The sequence below is a fragment of the Phyllostomus discolor genome, chromosome 8 (assembly GCF_004126475.2).
Source record: "Phyllostomus discolor isolate MPI-MPIP mPhyDis1 chromosome 8, mPhyDis1.pri.v3, whole genome shotgun sequence".
Taxonomy (NCBI): Eukaryota; Metazoa; Chordata; class Mammalia; order Chiroptera; family Phyllostomidae; genus Phyllostomus; species Phyllostomus discolor.
Window position 1 is genome coordinate 57,191,323 of NC_040910.2, and position 23,258 is coordinate 57,214,580.

The following is a 23,258-nucleotide window of genomic DNA, read 5'->3' on the forward strand; positions in this document are numbered from 1 at the left end:
TCTGACCTCCACCTGCTCCAAACCCCTGCTCATGTTTATAGAAATCTTCCACCCAGAAACTTCCAGCCAAGATGGAGGTATAGGTAAATATACCTTGCTTCCTTCTACAACCAAAAGAAGGACAACAAATTTGAAGACAAAAAATAACCAGAACTTCCAGAAAATCAAACTGTATGGAAGTCTGACAACCAAGGAGTTAAAGAAGAAATATTCATTCAGGCTGGTAGGAGGGGAGGAGACGGGCAGCCAAAGTAGAGAGGATGCATGGCAAGGCAGTGGCTGGTGGAGAGGGTGGTCCCACATTTGTGTGCAGATAAATCAGGAGGAACAATTAGGGAGTAAGACAGACCATGCCACCCAGGGTTCCAGCACAGGGAAATAAAGCCTCAAAACCTCTGGCTGTAAAAACCTTTGGGGGTTGCAGCAGCAGGAGAAACTCCCAGCCTTGCAGAAGGGTTCACTGGAGAGACCAAGGTTCTAGAACATACACAAGCCCACCCACACAGGACTCAGCACCAGAAGGACCCAATTTGCTTGTGGGTAGTGACTGAAAGCCAGCCAAGAGCCAAGCAAGTGGCATTGTTCCCTCTCAAACCCCTCCCCCACATATAGCACCACAACACAGAGACATGGGCTACCCCACCCTAGTGAATACCTAAGGCTCTGCCCCATACAATGCTACAGCTGCACCAAAATTTAAAAAAAAAATGGCCCAAATGAAAGAACAGATCAAATTTCAAAAAAATTAGAACTAAGCAATGAAGCCAATGTATCAGATGCAGAGTTCAAAACACGGGTAATCAAGATGCTCACAGAAATGATTGAGTATGATCGCAAAATAGAGGAAAAATGAAGGCTATGCAAAGTGAAATAAAGAAAAATATATGGGAATCACCAGTGAAGGGAAGGAAACCAGGACCCAGATCAGTGATTTGGAGCAGAAGGAAGAAATAAACATTCAACCTGGAAGGGCAGATAAAGTGCTTCCCAGATAAGGTCAAGTTAAAGGAGTTCATCATCACCAAACCCTTATTATATGAAATGTTAAAGGGACTTATCTAAGAAAAAGAAGATGATCAAAACTATGAATAGTAAAATGACAACAAATTCACAACTATCAACAACTGAACCTAAAACAAAAACAAAAACAAACTAAGCAAACAACTCGAACAGGAACAGAATCACAGAAATGGAGATCACACGGAGGGTTATCAGTGGGGAGGGGGAGAGGGAGAATGAGGGAAAAGGTAAAGGGAATAAGAAGCATAAATAGTAAGTACTAACAGACAGAAGGAGGTTAAGAATAGTATAGGAAAGGAGAAGCCAAAGAACTTATATGTATGACCCATGGACATGAACTAACAGGGGGAATGATGGTGGGCAGGTGCAGGGTGGAGGGGAAAAAAGGGGAGGGAAAACATGAGACAACGGTACTAGCATAATCAATGAAATATATTAAAAAAAGAAACCTTCCACCCAGAGCTCATTGGGGCAACCTGCTCTCACTTCTCCAGCATGTACTATCGCTTTAATAAAGTTTACTGTGCTTTCCTAAATCTTTCTGTCATGCTCTGGAATTCCTTCTTTTTCTGTGATAAGGACTTGGGCGTGTTGAGGCCTCCCTTGGCCTCCCTGGGTGCTGCCTGGCATCAGAGGGACCTCCTGGACCCACTGTGAGGTAGACCTGAGCTAAAAATCTACTGATGGTCTGAATTCTGTAATCCTCTTCCTTGCCTCAGGGGTCACAGCTATGCTTTGAGTCCTGGGATTAGTGTCAGTTGAAGAACCAGGGTGCAGTAGTCTCCACAATGGTGTTTTTTTCTTCAATGCATAGGTGGTCAGGTAAAACACTGCAGGCCAGGGAAAGATTAGCAGTCTGCATTTCTGGTAGTGTACTGGGGTTTTTCTTCAAGGGGACTCAGCCTCTCCTGCATTCTGGGAGTTCTGTGTCTGTAAACTGGTTTAAGTCTGGGAATTGGCTGAAGGGCCATGACTCTCTGTTTTTATGATTTAGGTTAGCTTTTGGTTCACCTGACCTAGAACTTTTCTGCTTATACAGACAAGTGAGAATTTAGTCAGTTTCCTATCTATTTCACTTCTAGGAACAACATGATTAAATAGCCAAAGCCTCAGACTACTCCCATTGCTGCTTTAACTCCACTGTGTGTCATGTTAACCCCTGCCCACCTTGCCTTTCGTGGTTGAGTGCCACCATCTGGCTTGGCCAACCCAGGATCCAGGTACTCCCACTGCATTTAGGTTTCCCAGTTCAGTGACCACAGTTCCCACAGTAAGGTCTGGCTTTCAGGAAGAGTGAGCACAAGGCCCTTCAAGGAAGCTGGGGCTCCCCTCAAAAAGTTACTTCTCATGGTCTTGGTGGACAATATGTCTTCTGGACCCTCTCAGAGTGAATGAGTAGGTCTTAAAAAACAAACCCACTTTAACATTCCAGTCTCTCTAAGCCTTCGAGTCCCTTCCTCTACATCAAACCAAGGCAGTTGCAGCACTTTAAATTTTCTCACTGTGGACAACCTTTTGGTTCATATTTTAACCAAACAAACAGTTAGAGCCTTTTCTAAGTCTGAGCTGCAACATTAATGACAGAATCTCTGCTTACTGAGCCCATATCAATAAATTCAGTCTGATCCCACTTTAAGTTCCTTCCACCATTTTCCCACATCCTTCATATCCATCCCACTTATGTCCCTGTGTCTGTAAGTTAGAAAACATAATAGTTCTTTGGGAAGGTTAATACTGTGTACCTCACCTTCAGGGGGCAGCTGGGATTCAGGTCTAGTTATAGGTCTACCTGGAGAGCAGGACTGAACAAAGATGTAACAGTCCTGTCAACTAAGAAGCCATGTTTAGACCATGCTCAGTAGAGTGATGACTCCGAAATGATGCAACCCCTCTAGCATGCGCAGTACAATGTGGTAAACAACAGGTGCTGATCTGAAGGGTAACACCACCCTCTCAGAGCATGCACAGTAGGGCAACATAATCATCATGGGTTTATGGAGGTGGCACAAAACAGCATGTGTTAATCAAAGGCTGATGCAACATTTTATCACATAAGAGTATTAAAGCCAAGGCCTTTGAACAGACAGCCAACATGGGCTGAGAGGAGCTGAGATGGCCAAGAGTCACTCCACTACTCCCATTGACCCTGGCTAGCTTTGTGATGTGTCTTAATAGACCACTTGTCTTATCCTCAAAGAGGCACTTGACTACCCTTAGTCCTTTGATTGTCCACATAAATTGGACCCATGTGTTGAAGTCCATGTAAATAAATCCCTATGTGTTACTGAGATTACATGACTCTGGACGTTAGTGTGAGGAGCATTGGAATAAAGAGTCCTTAAAATGTTACACATATGTGGAAAGTTCACATAAGAAAATCCACACATATGTCCATATATGTGAAAAAACTGGCATTGCCAATCACAAGGTAAAGGATAAACAGTGAATAAGTGATTTAGGAAAACTGGGCAACAGCAATGAGAGAGAATGACCTTACCTCACATCATATGCAAAATTAACTCTACATAAATAAAGACAATCATTAAAACTTTAAAGATGTTTGAATGTAACTTATGAGAACAGATTCTTGACCTAAGGATAGTGAAGAATTTTGTTAAATATGATTAAAACAATAAAAACCCCAATAATTCTTGTTCTATTTCCAATGTGTGAATTCATTCCCCACATCAAGAAATTCTCTGATAGCAGCTGGGTGTCCCACAATTCAACTCAATCTGACCTACCTACCAAGAGATAGCACCAGATCCCATATATGAAGAACTCAGTCCTACAAGACTCCCCCCACCTCTACTTCAAATGCCAATTATAAGTCCAGGTTGTTACTGGTGCTTCTGACTATAGATTGGAGGTTCAAATGACCCCCTCTTTGAATTCAATTAATTTGCTACAGCAGCTCACAGAACTCAGCGAAACATTTTTCTTATGAGATTAATAGTTTATTTTGAAAGGGTATGTCTCAGCCAGATAGAAAAGGTGCATAGGGCAAGGTTTGGGGAACAGGCATGGAGCTTCCATACTCTGTCTGTGTGCCAATTTCCCCAAATCTCCATTTGATATCCAGCTTGAAAGCTGGAACCCCATCCTTCTGGGATTTTATGAAGGTATCATTACATAGATATAATTGATCAAATTATTGGCCATGGCTTTAAACTCAATCTCAAGTCCATCTCCCCTACCCCCTTCCCTGATTTTGGAAGGCGAAGCTGAAAGTTTATACCTTCTGTCCTTAGGGCACCTGGGGTCTTTCATTAACATAACAAAAGACACCTTTATGATCATCATTACTTGGGAAATTTCAAGAGATTTTGGAGCTCTATGCCAGGAATGAGAACTAAAGCCAAGTATATATTTCTTAAAATAAATCACAATATCATAAGCTCTAACCCAAAAGGAAAACAATTTTTAAGTTACCTGTTAAAAGTTACAAGCTTTTGTTCATCAAAATACACCATGAAGTAAGTGAAAATAGTTACAAACTGTGAACAGCTATTTACCAATACAATGTAGGCAACAGACTAAGAATCAATATAGAGAATAGATATAGATGTGAATTAGTAAGAAAAAAACAAGCAACACAATTGTTAAAGAGTAAAAATTCAATCGAGTAAACTGGAAGATCCATTTGGCTTTATTGAACAACTCATGAATCAGGCAGCATCCCATCTAGTAAGCACAGAGGAGCCCCAAGATGCTGTACAATGTGGGCAATATGGAAGGTTTTATAGGCAGGATAAAAAAAGTTATTAGCAAAACAAAGGATTGTTTCAGGCAAAGTTACCTTCCTCTAGGGAAAGGCAACGATTTTATCAGGTAGAGTGCCTCAGTTTCTTTTGGGGGATAGAGAGATTGCCCAAGAGACAGAATTTTAGACTGCATTGCTGAAGAAGGCTGAAACTGCATCGGTCAAATATTATAAATCTAGGTTTGGTGTCATGGACTTTGAACACATGATGTCATTTTGGGCCCCTTTAACACAGTTTAACATGCTTACTGGTTCTAGTTCTTAATACTTTTGTTTCCCCTCAACTACTTCCATAATTGTCAAATATATTTTTTGTTGTTGGCATCTTTTGAAGTAGTATCCCTGCCTGCACACTTACCTACTGGTATCAACAAAGAGAATTAGATCTGAGATTTAGAAATATAACTTACTATATTTTATTTTCTATCATCATGTCTGTGTGTGGGGACCAGTACTTCCATGATGTGGGAAAGTGAGATTGTCAAGGAGAGACACTTGCCACGTCTCTTCAAAGCTCTACATAGGACTGTGCAAAACTGCAGGGTAAGCGTGCTGAAGACTGTCCTGCAGAAGTCCAATACAAATGTGGATGTTAATTGTAAAATTAAACTCCCTGTTGCAGGGAAAGGGAGACATATCATAGATCACTTTGCTTTTTCTTTAAGGAGCTGATATTACACACTCCAACCCTTATAACTCAAACAGTACAAGTAATTTTCATTTTGAAATTTAAAAATATTTGTAATGTAATTGCATGGCAAAAGGCTATGTAACAAACAAAATCTTGCATTTCAAGACAAATATTCTTTTAGTTCTGTTAAACTGAATATATAATTATGTTCCCTAGGCAACCAACTTTTGCTTATAACTATAATTTAATTTCACATTAACAAAACACAGTGAAAAGACAACTTTTATGAAAATCTAATTACAATAATAAATCAAATACTTGTGGGATGCCCCATCCCTCAGAGCTCTCCCAGCTGCCTGGGATGAGAATGAGTTATCCCGGACACAATCTGTTGTTCCAGTGGGAAAGGGAGTGGAGATTCCCTCTAGTAGAGAATGCCCCAGCCTTTCTCAGAAATGGCTTTTATTGGGATCGGTATGCATAGGAGTATACAGTATGCATGCAAAGCTCATCAATCAATGTCTAAAGGCCATAGTTACAGAAAACAGATATTATCTATAGATAACAATTGAGGAAATGAAGAGATCTGCCTTAGGTTATGGCCGGTTAGATACACTGATGCCAGAGGGTTGTTAGGGCGTGTTTCATGAGATTAGAAGTTCACTCCCTTCTGCTTTGAATTTAAACTTCTGGTTTATATCCACAGGGCTATACAAAGCAAAGCAAGCCTCAAGGGATATAATGCATTCTTTAGGCCTGATTTCCCATGGGAACCCTCAGTGCTAGTGTTGGGTCATGCCTGCCTCCAGCATTCCTGGCGTTCCCTAATGGACTTACAGGCAAGGCCTCCCTCACTCAAGGCTACAGTTCCTGATACCACACAAAGTGGTCCCCAACAAATACTTAATTAAAAAGAGATGTTCAATGTAATTTAAGATTACTCAGCAGTTGATTAGAAAGTCATATTCTATTTGACTGTTTTTCTATTTGGGTGGAGGTTTCTATTAAATATTTAGCATACATATTGAAACACTTAAAAAAATTTATATTTGAAGTTAACTTGTATCTATGCTATTCTCCTGAATAAGACAAGAACCTCAGCTCGCTCTCATATCTTCTTTGCCTCTCTGTTTTGCCATCACTGGGTTTTTAACCCTATTGTTAAATTACCCTCACAATCTGCTTCAAGAATCATTTTTACTCAGATTCATTTACTTACTACATTTTTTTAATCTGTACAAGTTTTACTTTGATTTTTAAAAATAAATTGCATTCATGAAAATTTCCATCAGAAATATTCTAGAGATCAGAATCTATGTATATTTGTATTTTCATCTTCCAAATGCCTTTGTTCTGCTCATAGGTAAGTGCTAGATTAAAAGGTCATAGAATTCCAAATTCAAAATGATTTTAATTTAGAAATCTGAGAATATTACTCCACATAGTCTTCTAGGATCCATAACTGCTGATTAGAGTCCAGGACTAGCCTAACCCCATGCTTTGCCTGGAAGAGTGGAATTCTTGGTTACCCAGCACCCAGTCCCTCTCTTTTATTTCTCAACAGAAACTTGATCTTGTGGCCATATCTACATCTCATTCCACTCCTGAGGAGCAGGGTGGAGAGAAGGAAGAATCCTGTGTTTTGAACAGCTTCAATGAATCACTCATTCTGCTGTAGCATCTTCTATTACTTGTGGCAAGTAATAAATACATAGGTAATCTTTATTTCCTTCTTATATCCTGGTAGTTTTTAGGGTTTCCTGCTTTCCTGAGAGTTCTTCAGTTTCAATCCAGGTTGTATTTTTTGTAGACACCCTCTTTCCACCCCTACACCCCAATTATTATGCTTAACACCTTATATTGTATTTAACCTGAAGGCCTAGATCTTTTTCAGCTTGAATATGTTTTCTGCTATATCTCTATCCATATCTTGATATAATCCATTTGTAATTCTTTCCCCCTTTTCATTTTCTCTGTTTTTCTTTTTCCTCCGAGTCTTTACATATGATGGATTTTGGATCTTAGAGTACATTATGAATGCCTTCCAAGATTTTCACTCAATTTCTGATGTTTTGATGACTTTTTCTAGATGTTTTCAATTTATTCCTTTGAAAATTATATATGTTATTATTATTTTAAAGAATATTAAGAGATAAAGGGAGGTAATTATGTACTTAGTCTGCCATGTTATTTTTACTTCATAAATGTCAGTGCTATGTTGTTTTGCCAATAGTGGTTCATGATTTTTATGTTTTTATTTTGTATTGTGATAAAATTCATATAACATAAAATTTACCATTTTAAGTGTACAGTTCAGTTGCATTAACTATATTCACATTTTGCAACCATCACCACCTCTCTCCAGAAATTTTTCATTATTTCAAACTGAAACTCTGTACCCATTAAACTATAAATCCTCATTTCCCTCTCCCTCCAAGTCCCTGGTAACCATTATTCTACTATTTGTGTATAAATCTGATTGTTCTGGATACCTTATATAAGTGGAATTATATAATATTTGTCTCTTGTGTCTGCTTAGTTTACTTAGTATGCCTTCAAGATTCATCCATATTGTAGCATGTGTCAGAACTTCTTTCTATGGCTGAATAATAACCCATTGTATGTAGAGACCGCATTTTGTTTATCCACCCAGCCCTTCGTTGATGCTTGGGTTATTTCTGATGCAGACACCAGCCCACAGTGTCCGAGTCATTATGGATGAAATGAGACATTCACACAGACTACCGAGTCCAGTGGAGAAAAAGGGACAGCATGGCTTTTCTCTCAAGGGGAGCAAAAGCCTTGGCCCTTGCCATGATAGGCCTGAATAGGGTTTCTTGGCATACTACATGATGGTCCTCATTTACTATGCACAGGTTCGCTTTAGGTGGTTACCTTTTACAGAAAACAAAGGAACCAATGCTGCTAATCATATCCCAGAAGAGGGATATTTGCAAATGAAAAGGCAAAAGTGGTAGAACTGGTTACACTCATCCTTGGAAGCTTTAGCATGGGTTTTAGGAAGTTACTTTGCAGTAAATGTCCTCAATTCAGGGTGAGGGAGTTTTTTAGCAAGAGCAAGACTCAAAGTGGCCTAGACACATTGTAGGCCTGATTCCCCATGGGAGAACCTATCCGTGGGCATGGGTCCTGTGCATCTCTGAGTGGGAGCTGGCCCACACCATACAGAATGGTCTCCTACATATTTCTACATTTTGGCTATTGTGAATAATGCCACTGTGTGCACTGGTATACAAATACCTGTTTAAGACCCTGCTTTTAATTCTTTTGAGCATATACCCAGAAGTGGAATTGCTGGATCATACAGTAATTCTATTTTTAATTGTCTCAGAAACCACCCTACTATTTTCCACTGTGGTTGCATCATTTTACATTCCCACCAGCAATGCACAAGGATTCCACCGTCTCCAGGTCTTCATCAGCACTTGTTTTCTGTATGGCATTGTTTTGTTTTCACAGCAGCCACACTAATAGGTGTGAACTTGTTACAGAACAAAAGGGGCCAAGGGGGGCCAAAGGGCAATATACTATTACCAAAAGGAACCCCCCAGGTTTGTTATGTCTGCTGCAGAGGAAAGATGTCTTTCAATGCCAGAAATTAGTGAAAAGGAAAGGAAATGTTTATTTAATGCCACACAGACTTAAAGTAGTGACCTAATGTCTTCATCAAAATCCAAAAGTCCCTTAAAACACCCACAAACACACTAAGTCCTTCCTTCCCCCTTTGCCCAGTCTGGGGTACCATATCTCAGGAAAAGAAATATAAGTCCGTGGCTCAGGCAGCCCCTGGTTCTTCCCAGTAATCTGTCTCAGCTGGTAGGCCTCTCTTGGTTCCTGGCACCATCAGCTGTGTCGCCAGGATCTCTGCTAAAGCCAGGTGGTGGTTCCCCCTTCTAAAGCTTCAGGGGTCTGCACTCTGGCAAAGCTGCGTGGGTCTCTCTGCACAAGGACACGGGAGTCCCCATTCTGCTAAAGACTGAGTGGTTCTCCCTCCAATTGCTGCTGCATCTCAGTTTTAAATCCCCTAGCCAATCTTCCTTTGCAGCCCCATATCTGACTCCCCCCACAATCAGCTACACTTGCCAACACTCTCATATCCTTCCAGTTTTACTGGGCTGCCATCATGAGTCTGGGCAGGTGTGGCCCCATGGCATGGAGCCAATCTTCGAGCTCCCAGGCAGGCGCTGTAACTGGGGTGGGGGGGACCTGCCCTCAGTTATGTCTTGGTGGGGAAGTTACTTCCATTCCCCTGGCTCAGAGCATGGCCATAGCTATTTAACATATCTATGCAACCAGTTAAAGGTTATAGATATGTTAAGTGACCACACCAGAGGTTAGCTGCAAAGCTGTTGCTTTGTAAAACAGCTTTCAGTGGCCCTGCTCCATCTGTCCCTTCCCCCAACCCACACCTATTGGGGTGGGGGTGAGGGCATCCTAATATTTTCTGGACACCTTGAGTTCTGGACCCCATTCCAAATCCCTGTTTGGGGTCCCCCCTCTTGGCTGCACCCTGTTACAAACTGATATCCCGTTGTGATTTGTATTTTTATTGTTATTTTTAAAAAATCCTCATCCAAGGGAGGTTGGAGAGAGAGAGATTGGTTGCTACTTCCCATACATTCCAGGATTGGAATGGAACTGGCAACCTTTTTATTTTTTGTGCATGAGAGGAAGCTCCAACCAACTGAGCCAACCCAGCCAGAGCTTCCATTGAGGCTTTGAAAAAAAAGATTTTATTTTTATTTATTTTTAGAGAGAGGGGAAGGGAAGAAGAAAGAGGAGGAGAGAAACATAGCTGTCCAAGAGAAACTTTAATCTGTTGCCTCTCTCATGCCCCTAACCAAGGACCTGGTGGGCAACCCAGGCATGTGCCCTGACCCAGAATCAAACAGATGACCTGGGTTTTGCAGGATGAGGACCAATCTACTGAGCCATACCAGCCAGGGCACTCGTTATGGTTTTGATTTGCTTTTCCCTGATGGTTAGTGGTGTGTGGTTAGTCATGTGTATCTTTTATCAACACAAAACAACTCATATGTCCAATTTTAATCATTTTTTACTTTGAAAAGATATTATTGTAACATTGTGATCCCAGATTTCTTTTTCACATTTTCCTGGCGTATTTAGTTAACCTCTTTATTTTCTACCTTCAAATGCCCTTTAGAATTAGGTTTTCCTTTGTAAGCTATAATGTTGAATATTTTAAAAACTATTTATTTAACATATTGAGCTCATGTTATTTGGTATGTGCGGTGCCAGTCATGGGAATGCAGTTTGAAGAAGGGGATTGTAGTCGAAGCTGAAGACAAGCTTCATGATTACAATGAACCGTTTTAAAAGAATGAGTGTTATGGAAAGGGACGTACTGGGTTTCTGTTTTTGCTTTTACCTAATGTGAATGCCAGTTAAAAATATATCTTTTAGAGGCCACAAAATTTAGACATAATTTAGACAAAAATTTGAAACGGATTTGAACACTTCTCTTACCAACCAAGAATAAGGATCAGAGAGTGCGTAATGTTCCACATTTTAAAATACTTATCAGATTTCCCTCTTATCATCATTGTCATTATAATCACGAATAAAAAGGGTGAACGAGAGGATAAGAGGTTAGAGCTGATGCTTCGAGATGTAGGTCAACCTTTCCTTGCTTCTAGGAGGGAGCATTCTTCAGGCCTGTTGCTATTGATCCTTCCCGGTCACCGTCGAGGTGCCTGCCGCGGCTGCATCTGGGAAATAGAGTTCGAAAGGAAAAGCACAACGCCTCGAGCTGGAGACCCCGCGGCTCTCCAGTGCGCAGGCGCATTGACGCTCGGCGGCTTCGGTGAGAAATGTTCTTACGCTAGGTCTTCCGTTTGCCTCCAGTGAGGTTGGCAGCTTCGCGACCCGTCGCGGCGGCGCTGGGTACGGATTGCCGGTGAGAGAGGGCCCAGGTTGTGCACCTCCTGAGGTGGGTCCAGAGTCCCGAGTCCCAGCTTGGTGCGCTCAAGCCGCGGCGGCCGGGGCAAGTGGACGCGGCCCGGGGAGGGGGCGTTGCCCGGAGGGGCCACCTTGGAGGCCGGAAGTTGGAGCTGCAGCCGCTTTCGTCCTGGGCCTGTGCCCGGGCCGGGCTCCGTGAGGAATGGCCGTAGGAAAGGATTGCAGCGAGCAGTGTCTTGTTTCGGGGTTCGTGAACTCTGTGGTGGTCTTCGGCTTGTAATGTTTGTTGGTTCCCCGCTTCCCCAGAGCATACATGTTACTTTAGATTTATCCATTTTTGTAAACCTTGCTTGTTTGGCATCGTTTTCCTAGAATGACTTAACTATTTTTTTGTTGTTGTTGTTGTTGTTACGTCCTTTTACTCTGTCTTTAAAGTTCATTTCTAGCCAGCGACGCTATTTCTTCTGAGTCTTGTATTTCAGGAGGTGGGAAAGGGAAGGTGGGTCGGTAAAGGTTCCTTTCACACAGGGGGGTATGATAACTCTTTTTCATAAGGGAAGCGCAGCTTCCAAGAGGAAGAGAACAGAGGAATTTTTGGTTAGCTATTTCTGAACAGCACACCAAGCTCTTCAGATGACACTTGAAGAATTAAAATTGTCAATGAAAGAAGCCTTCAAACCCATAAGGATTTACTTGAGGACATGCCTTGAAGCAAGACTGAGAGGATTGAGAAATGCTCCGAGAATAGCAGGCGTACAGTTCCTTGTATATTTTCGGAATCAGAGGAAAAAATGTAAGGCTGGTCACTAGGTTAAGAAGGCAGAAGAAGCAGAGCTGGGGAAATCTCCGGGACTGGATGAAAAGCAAGATGGAGAGATGTGGCGCTTGCGCTGGTGGGCGTAGCCTGGTGACTTAGGGCAGTCTCTGGAGGAGACGGTGGGTACAGCAAGGTGACAGCAGGGAGGTCCGAGTTGAGTTCCGGACTCGGGGCTCTTTTTGAAGGAGCTGGAAGCTCGAGTTCCTCTGTCTCGGCAGAGAAGAGTCTTAGCTGCAGGAGGATGGTAGGCAGGGCTCGCCTACTGTGAAGGTTGATGGGCCAGTTAGGAGTCACCATGCATACTGTCCTCAGGTTACTTTTGGTTCCTGGGCTTGTCAGGCCTGTGTAGCCCTCTTTTTGTTGTCATAATCACAGTTATTACAGCTCAAAGTATCAAAGTGCTGATGTGCGGAATATTTGTGTCATTTTTCATTGCTTTAAATCTTTGAGCCTGGGCTGATGGCCCTGCACTCTGTTCATGCATTTTCAGATAATTCTCATCCCTTAGTTGGATTATCTTTTATTCACAAACCACTGGCTGGAAGGTAGCAGGCCTGTGATGGGGAGTTTGGGGCATGCTGAGGGCCCCTCTCTCTGGAGGTCCCCTCTTCAGGGGCTCCCTGTGCAGTGGTGGTGGCCTGGCCTGAAGTATGGGAGTGCTGACAGTGTGGACAGTGTCACAGCTTTCTTCTTCCTTACAGGTGCCTCCTGCAGCCAGGGCAGTGGGCAGGGGGAAATGGCCACAGAGTTGCTTCCACCCCAGGCTCAGGTGAGTGAGGCTTCCTTCCTTGAACTGCCTTTTGGGTTCAGAGGTTCATGAACATGCTCCACTCATTGCTGAGCTTATCCGGGCAGGAAGCCCCAGTCGGATCAGAGGGACTCTGCCTCAACTCACTGCTAGACTTATTGTCAGTTCTGTGCTTAACAGTTAAGTCCTTGCTGACTAGGAGGAATTGAATGGGCCACAGGTCTCATCCACAGTCACACTCAGAGCTCTGTGAGGGATCCAGGGTATCTGTGCTCTGTGGAGGGTGAAGACATGGAAGAGTCAAATGATTCCCTCACAACATGAGGGATTTATGCAGGAAAGGCAGCGCCTTTGCCTTCCCAGTCAACCATAGCAGTACCTGGTAAGGGTCCAGGTAATTTTTCTAGGAGGATCCAGGAAAGAGGACCTCTGAGTCAGCAGGTGTGGTCAGGGACACATGCCTCGGTATTGGGCAGTTTCGGACTGACAAGCAGTACTGGGCTCACGTAGATGGCAAAAGGAGAAGAAAGAGGTGACAGGTTGGAGGAAGTAAGCGAGCTTTCCCTGAGCAAGGAAGCATCCAGTCTGCAGCAATGGAACTCAAGTGGAAATAACCCAGATGTCCACCAGTAGATTAGTTACATGAACTGATTGACCTATACAATGAAATGAGAGACAACAAATAAAACGTGCAGTGGATCTTCTGTCTTTGTTTAAATTTAAAGCGGTTTTAGCATGTAAAAAATCTGAAAGGACACATAGGAAGAAGTTAATAAAACTTGTTTCTGTGGTAGAAAGTTAACATTTCTTTTTCTTTTACGTATTGATCTTTGCTAAGTTGCTTTTAAAGAAAAAGATTCTTAATAAGAAAAGAAAGGGGTCACTAGTTTAAAAGAGGTGAGTGGTCTAGGGAAGCTGGGGAGAGGTGGGCAGGGGCCTCTGGGTGGATGGGAGGGCTCTATCTGCAGCCTTTGCACTGGGATCTGTTGAAGGATTCGTGCAGCCCACTGCTTGGGCCCTGTCCTGACAAAGCCATGCTTGGGGCATTTCAGAGCCTCCCCTCACCCAGGACACAAAGATGGCCCAAGATGGGGACAGTCCAGCACACCTGTTCCTCCCTGAGGGAATGTGCTAGAGACTCCTTCTAAAGCCTGATGCTGACACCTCACCTGTGGAAGGAGTTTGGTCTCGATGATTGTCCATTTCCACATCTGAAGGCCTGCATCTCTGTCATTCTGGTTTGTTTAATGACTTTAAGTGCTTGTCTTGTTTGGTGGCTGTTCACATTCTGAGGGCACAGGGTTTCTTGCACAGAAGGTGTGTGATGGATGCGTGCTTAGGAACTGAGGGGGATAGGAAGGGTTTGGCTTGAAATCCTTAGGGCCCTGAGTGGTAGCAGGGTTACTGTTCAGTCATTGCCTTGTGGGGATGGTCCTGGGCAAGCAGAAGTGGCTTTGCTGTTACAGGAGTCCGTGACGTTCGGGGACGTGGCCGTGCTCTTCAGCCGGGACGAGTGGCTGTGCCTGGACTCTGCACAGAGAACCTTGTACCGGGAGGTGATGCTGGAGAACTACCACAGCCTGGTGTCCCTGGGTAAGGCTGGGGCCTCGTCCTGGGCTCACTGGTTGAGCCCTTGCCTTGTCCCAGGCTCTGTGGATGAGGCCCTGCCTCAACTCAGGTTCTGTGGGTAAGGCTCTGCCTGGTGATATATACTCTGCTGGGGGTGCATCTTGGTGTTCTCTCCAAGGAGGACATTGAGGGCTCACGCAGGTTCAGTCTACCACTGCAGTAGGTGGGCTTTGAGGGTAGCAGTTGCTAGTACTCTCAGCTGCTGCAAAGGTTTCAACTTCATAGAGTAGGGACGTTCCTTTCTGTGCTTTTCCCGTCTCCTGTCCCTGGCCTCTGTTCCCTGTGACTCACAGGAGGTTCCAGCTTAGAGGAGTACACAGCCAGAGCTCTAGCATTTTTCCTGATTCCCTGGAAGCCCAGGTTTAAGCCCCTCTCAGAACAAACCTCTCTCTTTCCTTGGACTATCCTTTTGGCCCAAGACACTGGGCCTGGATCTACAGGCCAGGATGGCTGTTTGTGCCTGTGCCATGGACTCATTCTCTTTTTCTTGCTCACACACAGGGATTCTGTTTTCCAAACCAAAGGTTATCTTCCAGTTACAGCAAGGGGAAGACCCCTGGATGGTGGGAAACGGACTTTCCTACGGTGCACGTCTAGGTGAGTGACGGTCCCTGGGAAATGGGCCTATCTGGTCCATCTGTGAGATGCTGCCAGTCAGCCAGGAGGCTGCTCTCAGCTGACACTGACCAGGGCCTTGGCTGATGGCCCTGGCCAAGTGGGAAATGCTGGAAAGGATGTAGCTTCACAGTCTTATCTTTTGAGTACTTGACGTAGGAGGTTCAGAGGGAGAGGTGGATTCTTCCGATTTGGATTGCACTTTTTAAAAAATACTCCCCTTGTAATTTGAATACAGAATATATAATATATAGCGTGTGAAGGTTGGCTCCCTCCTTTTTTTGTGCTTTTCTGGATTATTTTCTTAAGTTATTTTCTTTTTGTGGTTTTCGCATACCTTTTAACATTAAATACAATCTAATTGTTCCATATTGGGTTTTTGCTTTGACTTTCTGGTTTGCAACTTATTACACATAATTCAGCTGAAAAGAAGCTGTGCTTGTATTCATATACAACATGAGGGAGAGAGGGCAGGGTAGCAAAATGGTAACAGTTATGAAATGTAGGCAGAAATTTCGCAGATATTCATCATGACTTTCTCCTAAATCTTTTGTGAAAATTTTCAAGATAATATGTTCCAGACCCTAGCTACCAGGACTTGGGTCTCAGTCCCTGGAACTCCATGGGTTGCTGGGTCCTGAGCTCTCACTCTCTGTTCTACTTTGAATTTTATCTTTGTTTTTGGTACCAGAGGATGGTTCTGTCCTCTGACTTGCTGCTTATCTAACATTTATTTATCTTTTTTAAAAAATTTATTTCTTTTTAGAGGGGTGGGGGAGAGGAAGAGAGAAACATCTATTGGCATCTATTGGCTGCCTCTTGCATGCCCCCAACAAGGGACCGGCCTGCAACCTGGGCATGTACCCTGACCAGAAATCGAACCAGTGACCCTTTGGTTTACAGTCTGGCACTTAAGCCACTGAGTCACCCCAGCTAGGGCCAGCATTTATTTCTCTTGATGGCAGGAGGCAGGCTTTCTGTGTCCACTCAGTCTTCTGTGTCCTTTCAGGAATTCTGTCTTCACATCTTTCCCTTTGGTTTGACTAGAGTATGTTCTTAAAAAATGTTTTCAGAAAGGTTCACGTGTACTATATTTGTGCTTGTCTAAAGTCAGTTTTTTTTACCTCTCCTGTGGGAATTATATTTAGATCTAGAATTCTGGCATCAGGTTTTCCCCCAGAATTGCTCAAATTGTGCTCTACTGTATTTGGAGTGCTACAGAATCTCTTGTTGCTAAAAAATCTGTTAGTGTGATGCTGCTTCCTCTATTTTCTGTATAGAAATACTTGTTTTTTGGTCTTGTCTTCTGTCTCAAATTATAGGATATCCTCTTTATCTTTAGAATTCAGAATTCATTAGGTTGTATCAGGATGTTTATTTATATTTCTTAATATTGTTGTTTGGCACTCACTAGGCCCTTTGCTTTGAAGAGCCAAGTCTTTCTCATTTCAGGGATCTTTTTTCTACTACATATTTTACGTATACTCTGCCACATTCTACTAATAACTCAAGGAAGCCGACTGCAAGAATAATGATAAAATAAAATAGAAATTCATTCAGCGCTCTAGAACGTAAATATATCTGTAGAAAGTACCAGAATGGGTAGCCAGGATGAGTTTCTGATTTGATTCTGAGCTTTCTGGTTGTCAGAAAAATCATTGGTGTCAAATGGGCTCTAATTCTTCCATATGCATTTATTTGTACAAGGTATACATAGTATTATAAATAAGAGGAGCTGGAAAAGGAGATTCCCTTGAAATTTTACCAACCACGTTGCACCTTTGCTGGTATTTTACTGTTAATCCTTTCAGACTGTGTGGGTATTGTTTGAGTGTGTTTGTGCACGAAAGAGACAGACGCACACAGATGGAGAGAAACAGAGAGATTGATTATACATGTTGTTATTGAGCGTGTTTTTAATTGGGAATGTCATTCAATTGTTCAACCCTCATGAAGTAGAGGCCTACCTCTTTGAAAGGACTCTGTTGTATTGTTAAGCCATATTTTATTGAACAGTCTTTTAGAAATTTTAGTTTTTAGTTTTTCCCTGTTGGTATTACTGCTGTGGCTGTAGATACAAAGGTATGATATAAAGATAAAAAGTCCAGAGAGTAATTACAGCACAAAGGCATGAGTATTGTGATTAAAAAGGCAAGGAATGGGAATTGAAAATGCACTGAGGATTTTTTTTCAAAACTACTCAACCTCATTATAATCAATGAAATTCAAACTAAAACAGTGATACCATTTTTTTCTTATTAAATTACCAGAAATTAAGAAATACATATCCAGTGTTTTGCTACTCTCCAAGTGACATGCAGTATCTTTAGAATCCTCTGATCTGTAGTCAGATGTGTCATTATCCATTGTGCCACTGTCCCCGTACTGTCACACAGTATCTTTAGTGGGATTTTGATAGGTACAGTCTATCTGGCTTCATTAAAATCAATTCCAGGTTTGGAAATTTGTCTAAAGAAAATAATTCTACAATTGTGTAAAGTTGCAAAGAATGTGTAAAAGAATGTGCCGGTGCTCAATCTACTGAGTCACACCAGCCAGGGCACAACATGAGGGATTACTGGGGAAAAAGAAATCTAAATGACTTTCAGAAGGGATTTAGTAAATGATGGTATGTTCATGACTGGAATATTACACAGCCCTTAAAAAGATGGTGTCATCCTACATTTATCTACATGAAGAGAAGCCCACGGTTTCTTTTTGTTTTAAATGAAGAGGGGAAGGGAGAAATTTAGTTTCAGTCTGTTTTTATTTCTTAAGTAAAAGATTTTTTTAATGTACAAAAAAAATCTGGTGTGCTAAATTTCACATGTAATAGTGATTACATTGCATGTGTTTATGGGTAAACTACATTTTCATTTTTATAGTTTTCTGAATTTTTCTCATGATTGTATATCTCCTTTTTAAGGAAATAAAAGCTCTTTCATAAAATATATTTATTCCTTTTGAATAACTGATTCTTTTTTTTGCACTGTATCCTAAGTAATCAAAAAAGTGGACAAAACTATCCTTGGAAAGTACTCTTCTCTCAATTTTCCCATATCGCATGGCCCTGTCTCCATTGACCTGTCCAGGCCAAAAGCTAGGTATTACTCTTGCATCCTGTCTTCTACTTACTCTGCACACACTGTTAGTAGGTGAAGATGCCGGTTACTTCTACCTCCAGAGCAGCTCAAATGTGCCCGCCTCCACTGCCATGCCACTGCAAACTGCCATCTCCTCCGTCCAGGAGGGTTTTGTCAGCCTCCTGACTGGCTGCTCCCCATATGCCCTTGTTTACTTTGCCCTTACCCCCATTGACAGACAACACCATAGCTATTCTTCTTCAACAAAATTGTGTCCCTCCTAACCCTCAGTGATCCTGATAAGAAATTCCAAATGCCTTTCTAGATTTTAGAAGGCTCTACATGACACAGCACTTGCCCACCTCTTCACCTTGCAGCACTCCTCCCTTGTTCCCTCTTGCTTAAATAAACTGGACTTCTTTATGTTTCTCAAACACAAAGTTTTTTTTCTAACTGGAGTTATTTTTATACCTACATGTTTGCATGGCCAGCTCTTGCTAGTTATATCTCATGTTTAATTTTCTCATCACACAGTTTAAAATGCCAGCTTGTTCACCCTTATAGATCACCTCGTTTTTGTTTTCATACAGTTCTCATCACTTCTTAGAACTTCTGTATTTGTTTAGATTCTGAGCATATATTTGTTAGTGATCCTTGTATATTTTGATGTCACTTTTCTTTATTCCCAATGCAAGGGAGACTTACATGTTTTATTTATTTTAGGGTGGGGGAGCTTGTTTGAAACCACATTTTCCAAAGAAGACTATCAGGAAGTAATGAGTAAACTCATAGGTGATGGTACTTTTAACTTCAAGTTGGAGAAAATCTACATAAATGAGGACAAGGTGGAGAAGCAGCAAGGCAAAAAGAACAAACCTTTCAGGAAAGTCTCAATTACCATAAAAAAATCCTACACAAAGGAGAGGAACCTCATAGGTATTGAACTTGAGAAAAATCTTGGTCTAATATCATCAGTTATTAGGAAACCCAGAATTGTTTCCAGAGGAAGGAAACCCCATTCACAGCAGTATTCAATTCTATTTAAACAACTGGGAGTCAATACAGTGCGAAAATGTTACAAGTGTAACATATGTGGGAAAATCTTCCTCCACAGTTCTTCCCTGAGTAAACATCAGAGAATCCACACTGGAGAGAAGCTCTATAAATGTAAGGAATGTAGGAAAGCCTTCAGCCAAAGCTCATCCCTGACTCAGCACCTGAGAGTTCACACTGGAGAGAAACCTTACATATGCAGTGACTGTGGAAAAGCGTTCAGTTTCACTACATCTCTCATTGGACATCAGAGGATGCACACTGGAGAGAGACCCTATAAATGTAACGAGTGTGGGAAAACATTTAAAGGTAGCTCATCCCTTAATAATCACCAGCGAATTCACACAGGGGAAAAACCCTATAAGTGTAATGAATGTGGGAGAGCCTTTAGCCAGTGCTCATCTCTTATTCAGCATCATAGAATTCATACTGGAGAGAAACCATATGAATGTAGTCAGTGTGGGAAAGCCTTTACTTCAATATCACGGCTAAGTAGGCACCATAGAATTCATACTGGAGAGAAACCCTTTAATTGTAATGAGTGTGGGAAAGTATTCAGTTACCACTCAGCTCTCATTATACATCAGAGAATTCACACAGGTGAGAAACCTTATTCGTGTAAAGAATGTGGGAAAGCCTTCAGCCAAAGCTCGGCTCTCATACAACATCAAAGAATTCATACTGGAGAAAAACCCTACAAATGTAATGAGTGTGGAAAAGCTTTCTCCTGGATTTCACGGCTTAATATACACAATAGAATTCATACTGGAGAGAAACCATATAATTGTAAAGAATGTGGAAAAGCCTTCAGTTCCCACTCAGCAGTTAATACTCATCGAAAAATTCACACTGGAGAGAAACCGTATAAATGTAATGATTGTGAAAAGGCCTTCAACCAAAGCTCAGCTCTAATTCAGCACCAGAGAATTCACACTGGGGAGAAACCATTTAACTGTAAAGTGTGTGGGAAAGCCTTTAGACAAAGTTCATCCCTTATGACACACATGAGAATTCATACAGGAGAAAAACCTTATAAATGTAAAGAATGTGGGAAAGCTTTTAGTCAGAGCTCTTCCCTTACTAATCACCAGAGGACTCATACTGGAGGAAAACTGTAAGTAAAACTCATGTGGAAAATGTTTCAACTGAAGTTCATTCCATACTGAATATCAAAGAATTCATCCTGGGGAGAAAGTGATAAAAAGTACTTAATTATGGGTTAAACTTCAGAATATAGACCTAATCAGACATCAGAGACTACATGATGCAGGATAACCTTAGGAATATTAGGAAAGTGTCTAAAAATGATTTTTGTGTGTGTTCTTAAGTTATTATTGACTATAAAATAGAGAATTTGTAAATCAAAGGGTCAGTATTTTTTTTTTTCTTTCTGCTAATATGTGGCAACTGCCACCAGCTTTCACAAGCATTGCTGGGAAGCACAGTGACCTGTAAAAGTGCAGTCATAAAATCTAAATTGTGGAGTAATCTGGAAACCTATTTTTTGAAATTATATTTAAGTGTATGCAAGCCAGTTGTATTAAGAAGAATGTTTTGGAGGACAAATGTAAGCAGGTGACCTTTAGCTACCTCACCTTTCACTAAACTTGCTTTTTTATTTAAAAGCAACTTCTGTACTTGGTGGTTGTTAAAATTTTTGGGTTGTTTCTCCCCTGTTTCCTAAGCCATCCACTTGAAAAGAAAATTGTGCAGATATATAGTCTTGTGAGTTGACTCCCTGACTACTTGTTTCAAACTCTAAATCAGATCTAAAGTCACTTTATTTTAGGTCACAAAGTACATGGTATTTCACTTGTTTTCTCATAAAGAATTATCTTTGCTGTATTAAGTTGAAAAAGGTTCAAACAACTGCAGCTCTACAACTCTTGGCCTACCAGGCTGTGCCTGTTTCCTGCACAGGAACAATATGGGACCTAGGTATCCTCCCTGGTGGTAAAATGAGCCAGGCTCCTTTCTGTGTCATTGCATGGTGCTTGCTACCTCCCTGCACTCCACAGGCCACTAGAAGAAAATCAGGCTCTAAGTCTTGATGCTTTTTTTCTACAAAAATGGACTAATACATCCTTCAACAAGTAAGTCTACTTCAGCATTTCTGAAATATAACTGAGTAAGCTAAAAACAGTTATCTCACAAGTCAGACTAAAATTATTGACCTTTACAGAGGCCAACATCATGTAGTTTTGCCTAATTTATCAGGAGTAGGAAGCACTTCAGGACTGAAGTATCCATTTTGTTTTTTTAAAAACTTGGAAGAGGTGCTATTGGGGGTGGAGTGTAAGCAAAGCAAAAATCAGTGAATTCATTTTCTGCCTCCTGGGACTATTGAGTCTTAGTGTTTTAGGATTGTAAGGAACAAACTTTTCTGGGTTATTAATGCTATGTCTGCAAGGCCTTTCTTCCTACCACCATTCTTTAAAATTCTCTAATTTCTGGGGAAATTTCTATGAAAATATAACTTCCCTGCCTTAGTCTGTTTAGGCTGCAGTAACAAAATACCACAGACTGGGTGGTGTATAAACATTCATTTTTCACTATTGAAGGCTATCACTATTGAAGTCCAAGATCAAGGTACCAGCATGGTTCTATTTCTGGTTTAGGCCCTCTACCGGCTCCATAGCCATTGCTGTCCATGTTCTCACATGATGAAGGGGACAGGTGGGGCCTTTTGAAAGGACACTAACTGCATTCATGAGGGCTCCACTGCATGTTAATCACCTCACAAAGGCTCCGTTTTCTAATGCCATTGCCTTTGGGGTTAGGATTTCAACATACAAGTTTTGAAGCGACACAAACTTTCAAAAAAAGATTTCATTTTAGACAGGGGAAGGGAGGGAAAAAGAGGGAGAGAAACATAGATGTGTGCAGTTGGTTGCCTCTTACACGCATCCCCAACCAGGGACTGGGCCCACAATCCAGGCATGTGCCTTGACCGGGAATTGAACTGACGACCTTTTGCTTTGCAGGATCATGCTGAATTGAGTCACACTGGTCACAAACTTTTAGACTTCACATTCCTCAGGTATCAATAGTCCCCAAATCAGCATGCAAAAAACCAAACACACACACACACACCCCAGCCAGTGTGTGTGTGTGTGTGTGTGTGTGTGTGTGTACATTTATATTTATATTTGTATTTGTATTTATATTTGTATTTATATTTATATAAAATACTAGGTCCAGTTATTTTTAGGGTGAGGTGCATCAAACTTGCAATAACAAATAGTTTAAGTCTTATGCAAAATCTTCCAGAAGAGAAAGTATATCAGCACAATGCTTTGAATACACCTAAATGAGACAGGAAAGCACAAGAAAGGAAAATTAAGGCCAATATCCATGAACAGAAAGTAAAAATCTGAAACAAAGCTAGCAAATACCTAAACGCAGTTTACTACATCATGATAAATGTATGTATTTTTTATGGGAATGCATGGTTTCTTTAGCATTGGAAAACTTGCAGATGCTGTAGCACTGCCTTAACAGGTTAAAGGAGAGAAATCTGTTCATCAAATGCAGGAAAAGCAACCAAAACTCAGCATCCACCCATGTTAAAACTGTTAACCAGCCCTGGCTGCTACAGCAGCAGTGGAGGCCATGTGCTCACACCTGAAGCCCCAGAGGCAGTGTGTGCCCAAACCCGTGGCCCAGTGGCTGCCAATCCTGCCCCAGCAGTAGAGGCTGAGCACTTACCCATCCAGCCCCTGAGGCGGACCACCCCTGACCCCTCCACCTAGAGGCACCTTGCACCTGACCCCACCACCCTGCCTGCAGCAGCAGAGGAGACAGGAGCCTGTGTCCACTGCTGCAGCAACAATGGCGCCCCTGCCCTGCAGGACCAACTGGCTCACTAAGAGGAAGGCAGACACCCTCCCCACCCCCTGCCACCAGTAGAGGAGAGCAGTAGGGCTCAGGGAGTCAGCAATCCCCAGAAAGACAACTCA

At 41.9% G+C, this 23,258-nt stretch overlaps 1 protein-coding gene across 5 annotated transcripts in view; it reads left to right on the plus strand.

Annotated features, from left to right (window-relative positions):
- The window catches only part of ZNF879 (zinc finger protein 879), a 175,669-nt gene extending 154,612 nt beyond the window's left edge, over nucleotides 1-21,057 (plus strand). The window contains exons 1-5 of one of the 5 annotated variants that reach the window (XM_028534561.2): nucleotides 11,227-11,352; nucleotides 12,873-12,940; nucleotides 14,386-14,512; nucleotides 15,050-15,145; nucleotides 18,970-21,057. In XM_028534561.2, the coding sequence (XP_028390362.1) occupies nucleotides 12,908-12,940; nucleotides 14,386-14,512; nucleotides 15,050-15,145; nucleotides 18,970-20,417 (1,704 nt within the window). In that variant the 5' untranslated portion in view covers nucleotides 11,227-11,352; nucleotides 12,873-12,907 and the 3' untranslated portion in view covers nucleotides 20,418-21,057. Of the gene's footprint in view, nucleotides 1-11,226; nucleotides 11,353-11,408; nucleotides 11,601-12,872; nucleotides 12,941-14,385; nucleotides 14,513-15,049; nucleotides 15,146-18,969 lie in introns of those variants that run through there. The other 4 variants (XM_036032764.1, XM_036032766.1, XM_036032767.1 and 1 more) reach the window with 4 other exon arrangements.
- Nucleotides 21,058-23,258: the final 2,201 nt, after the last annotated feature.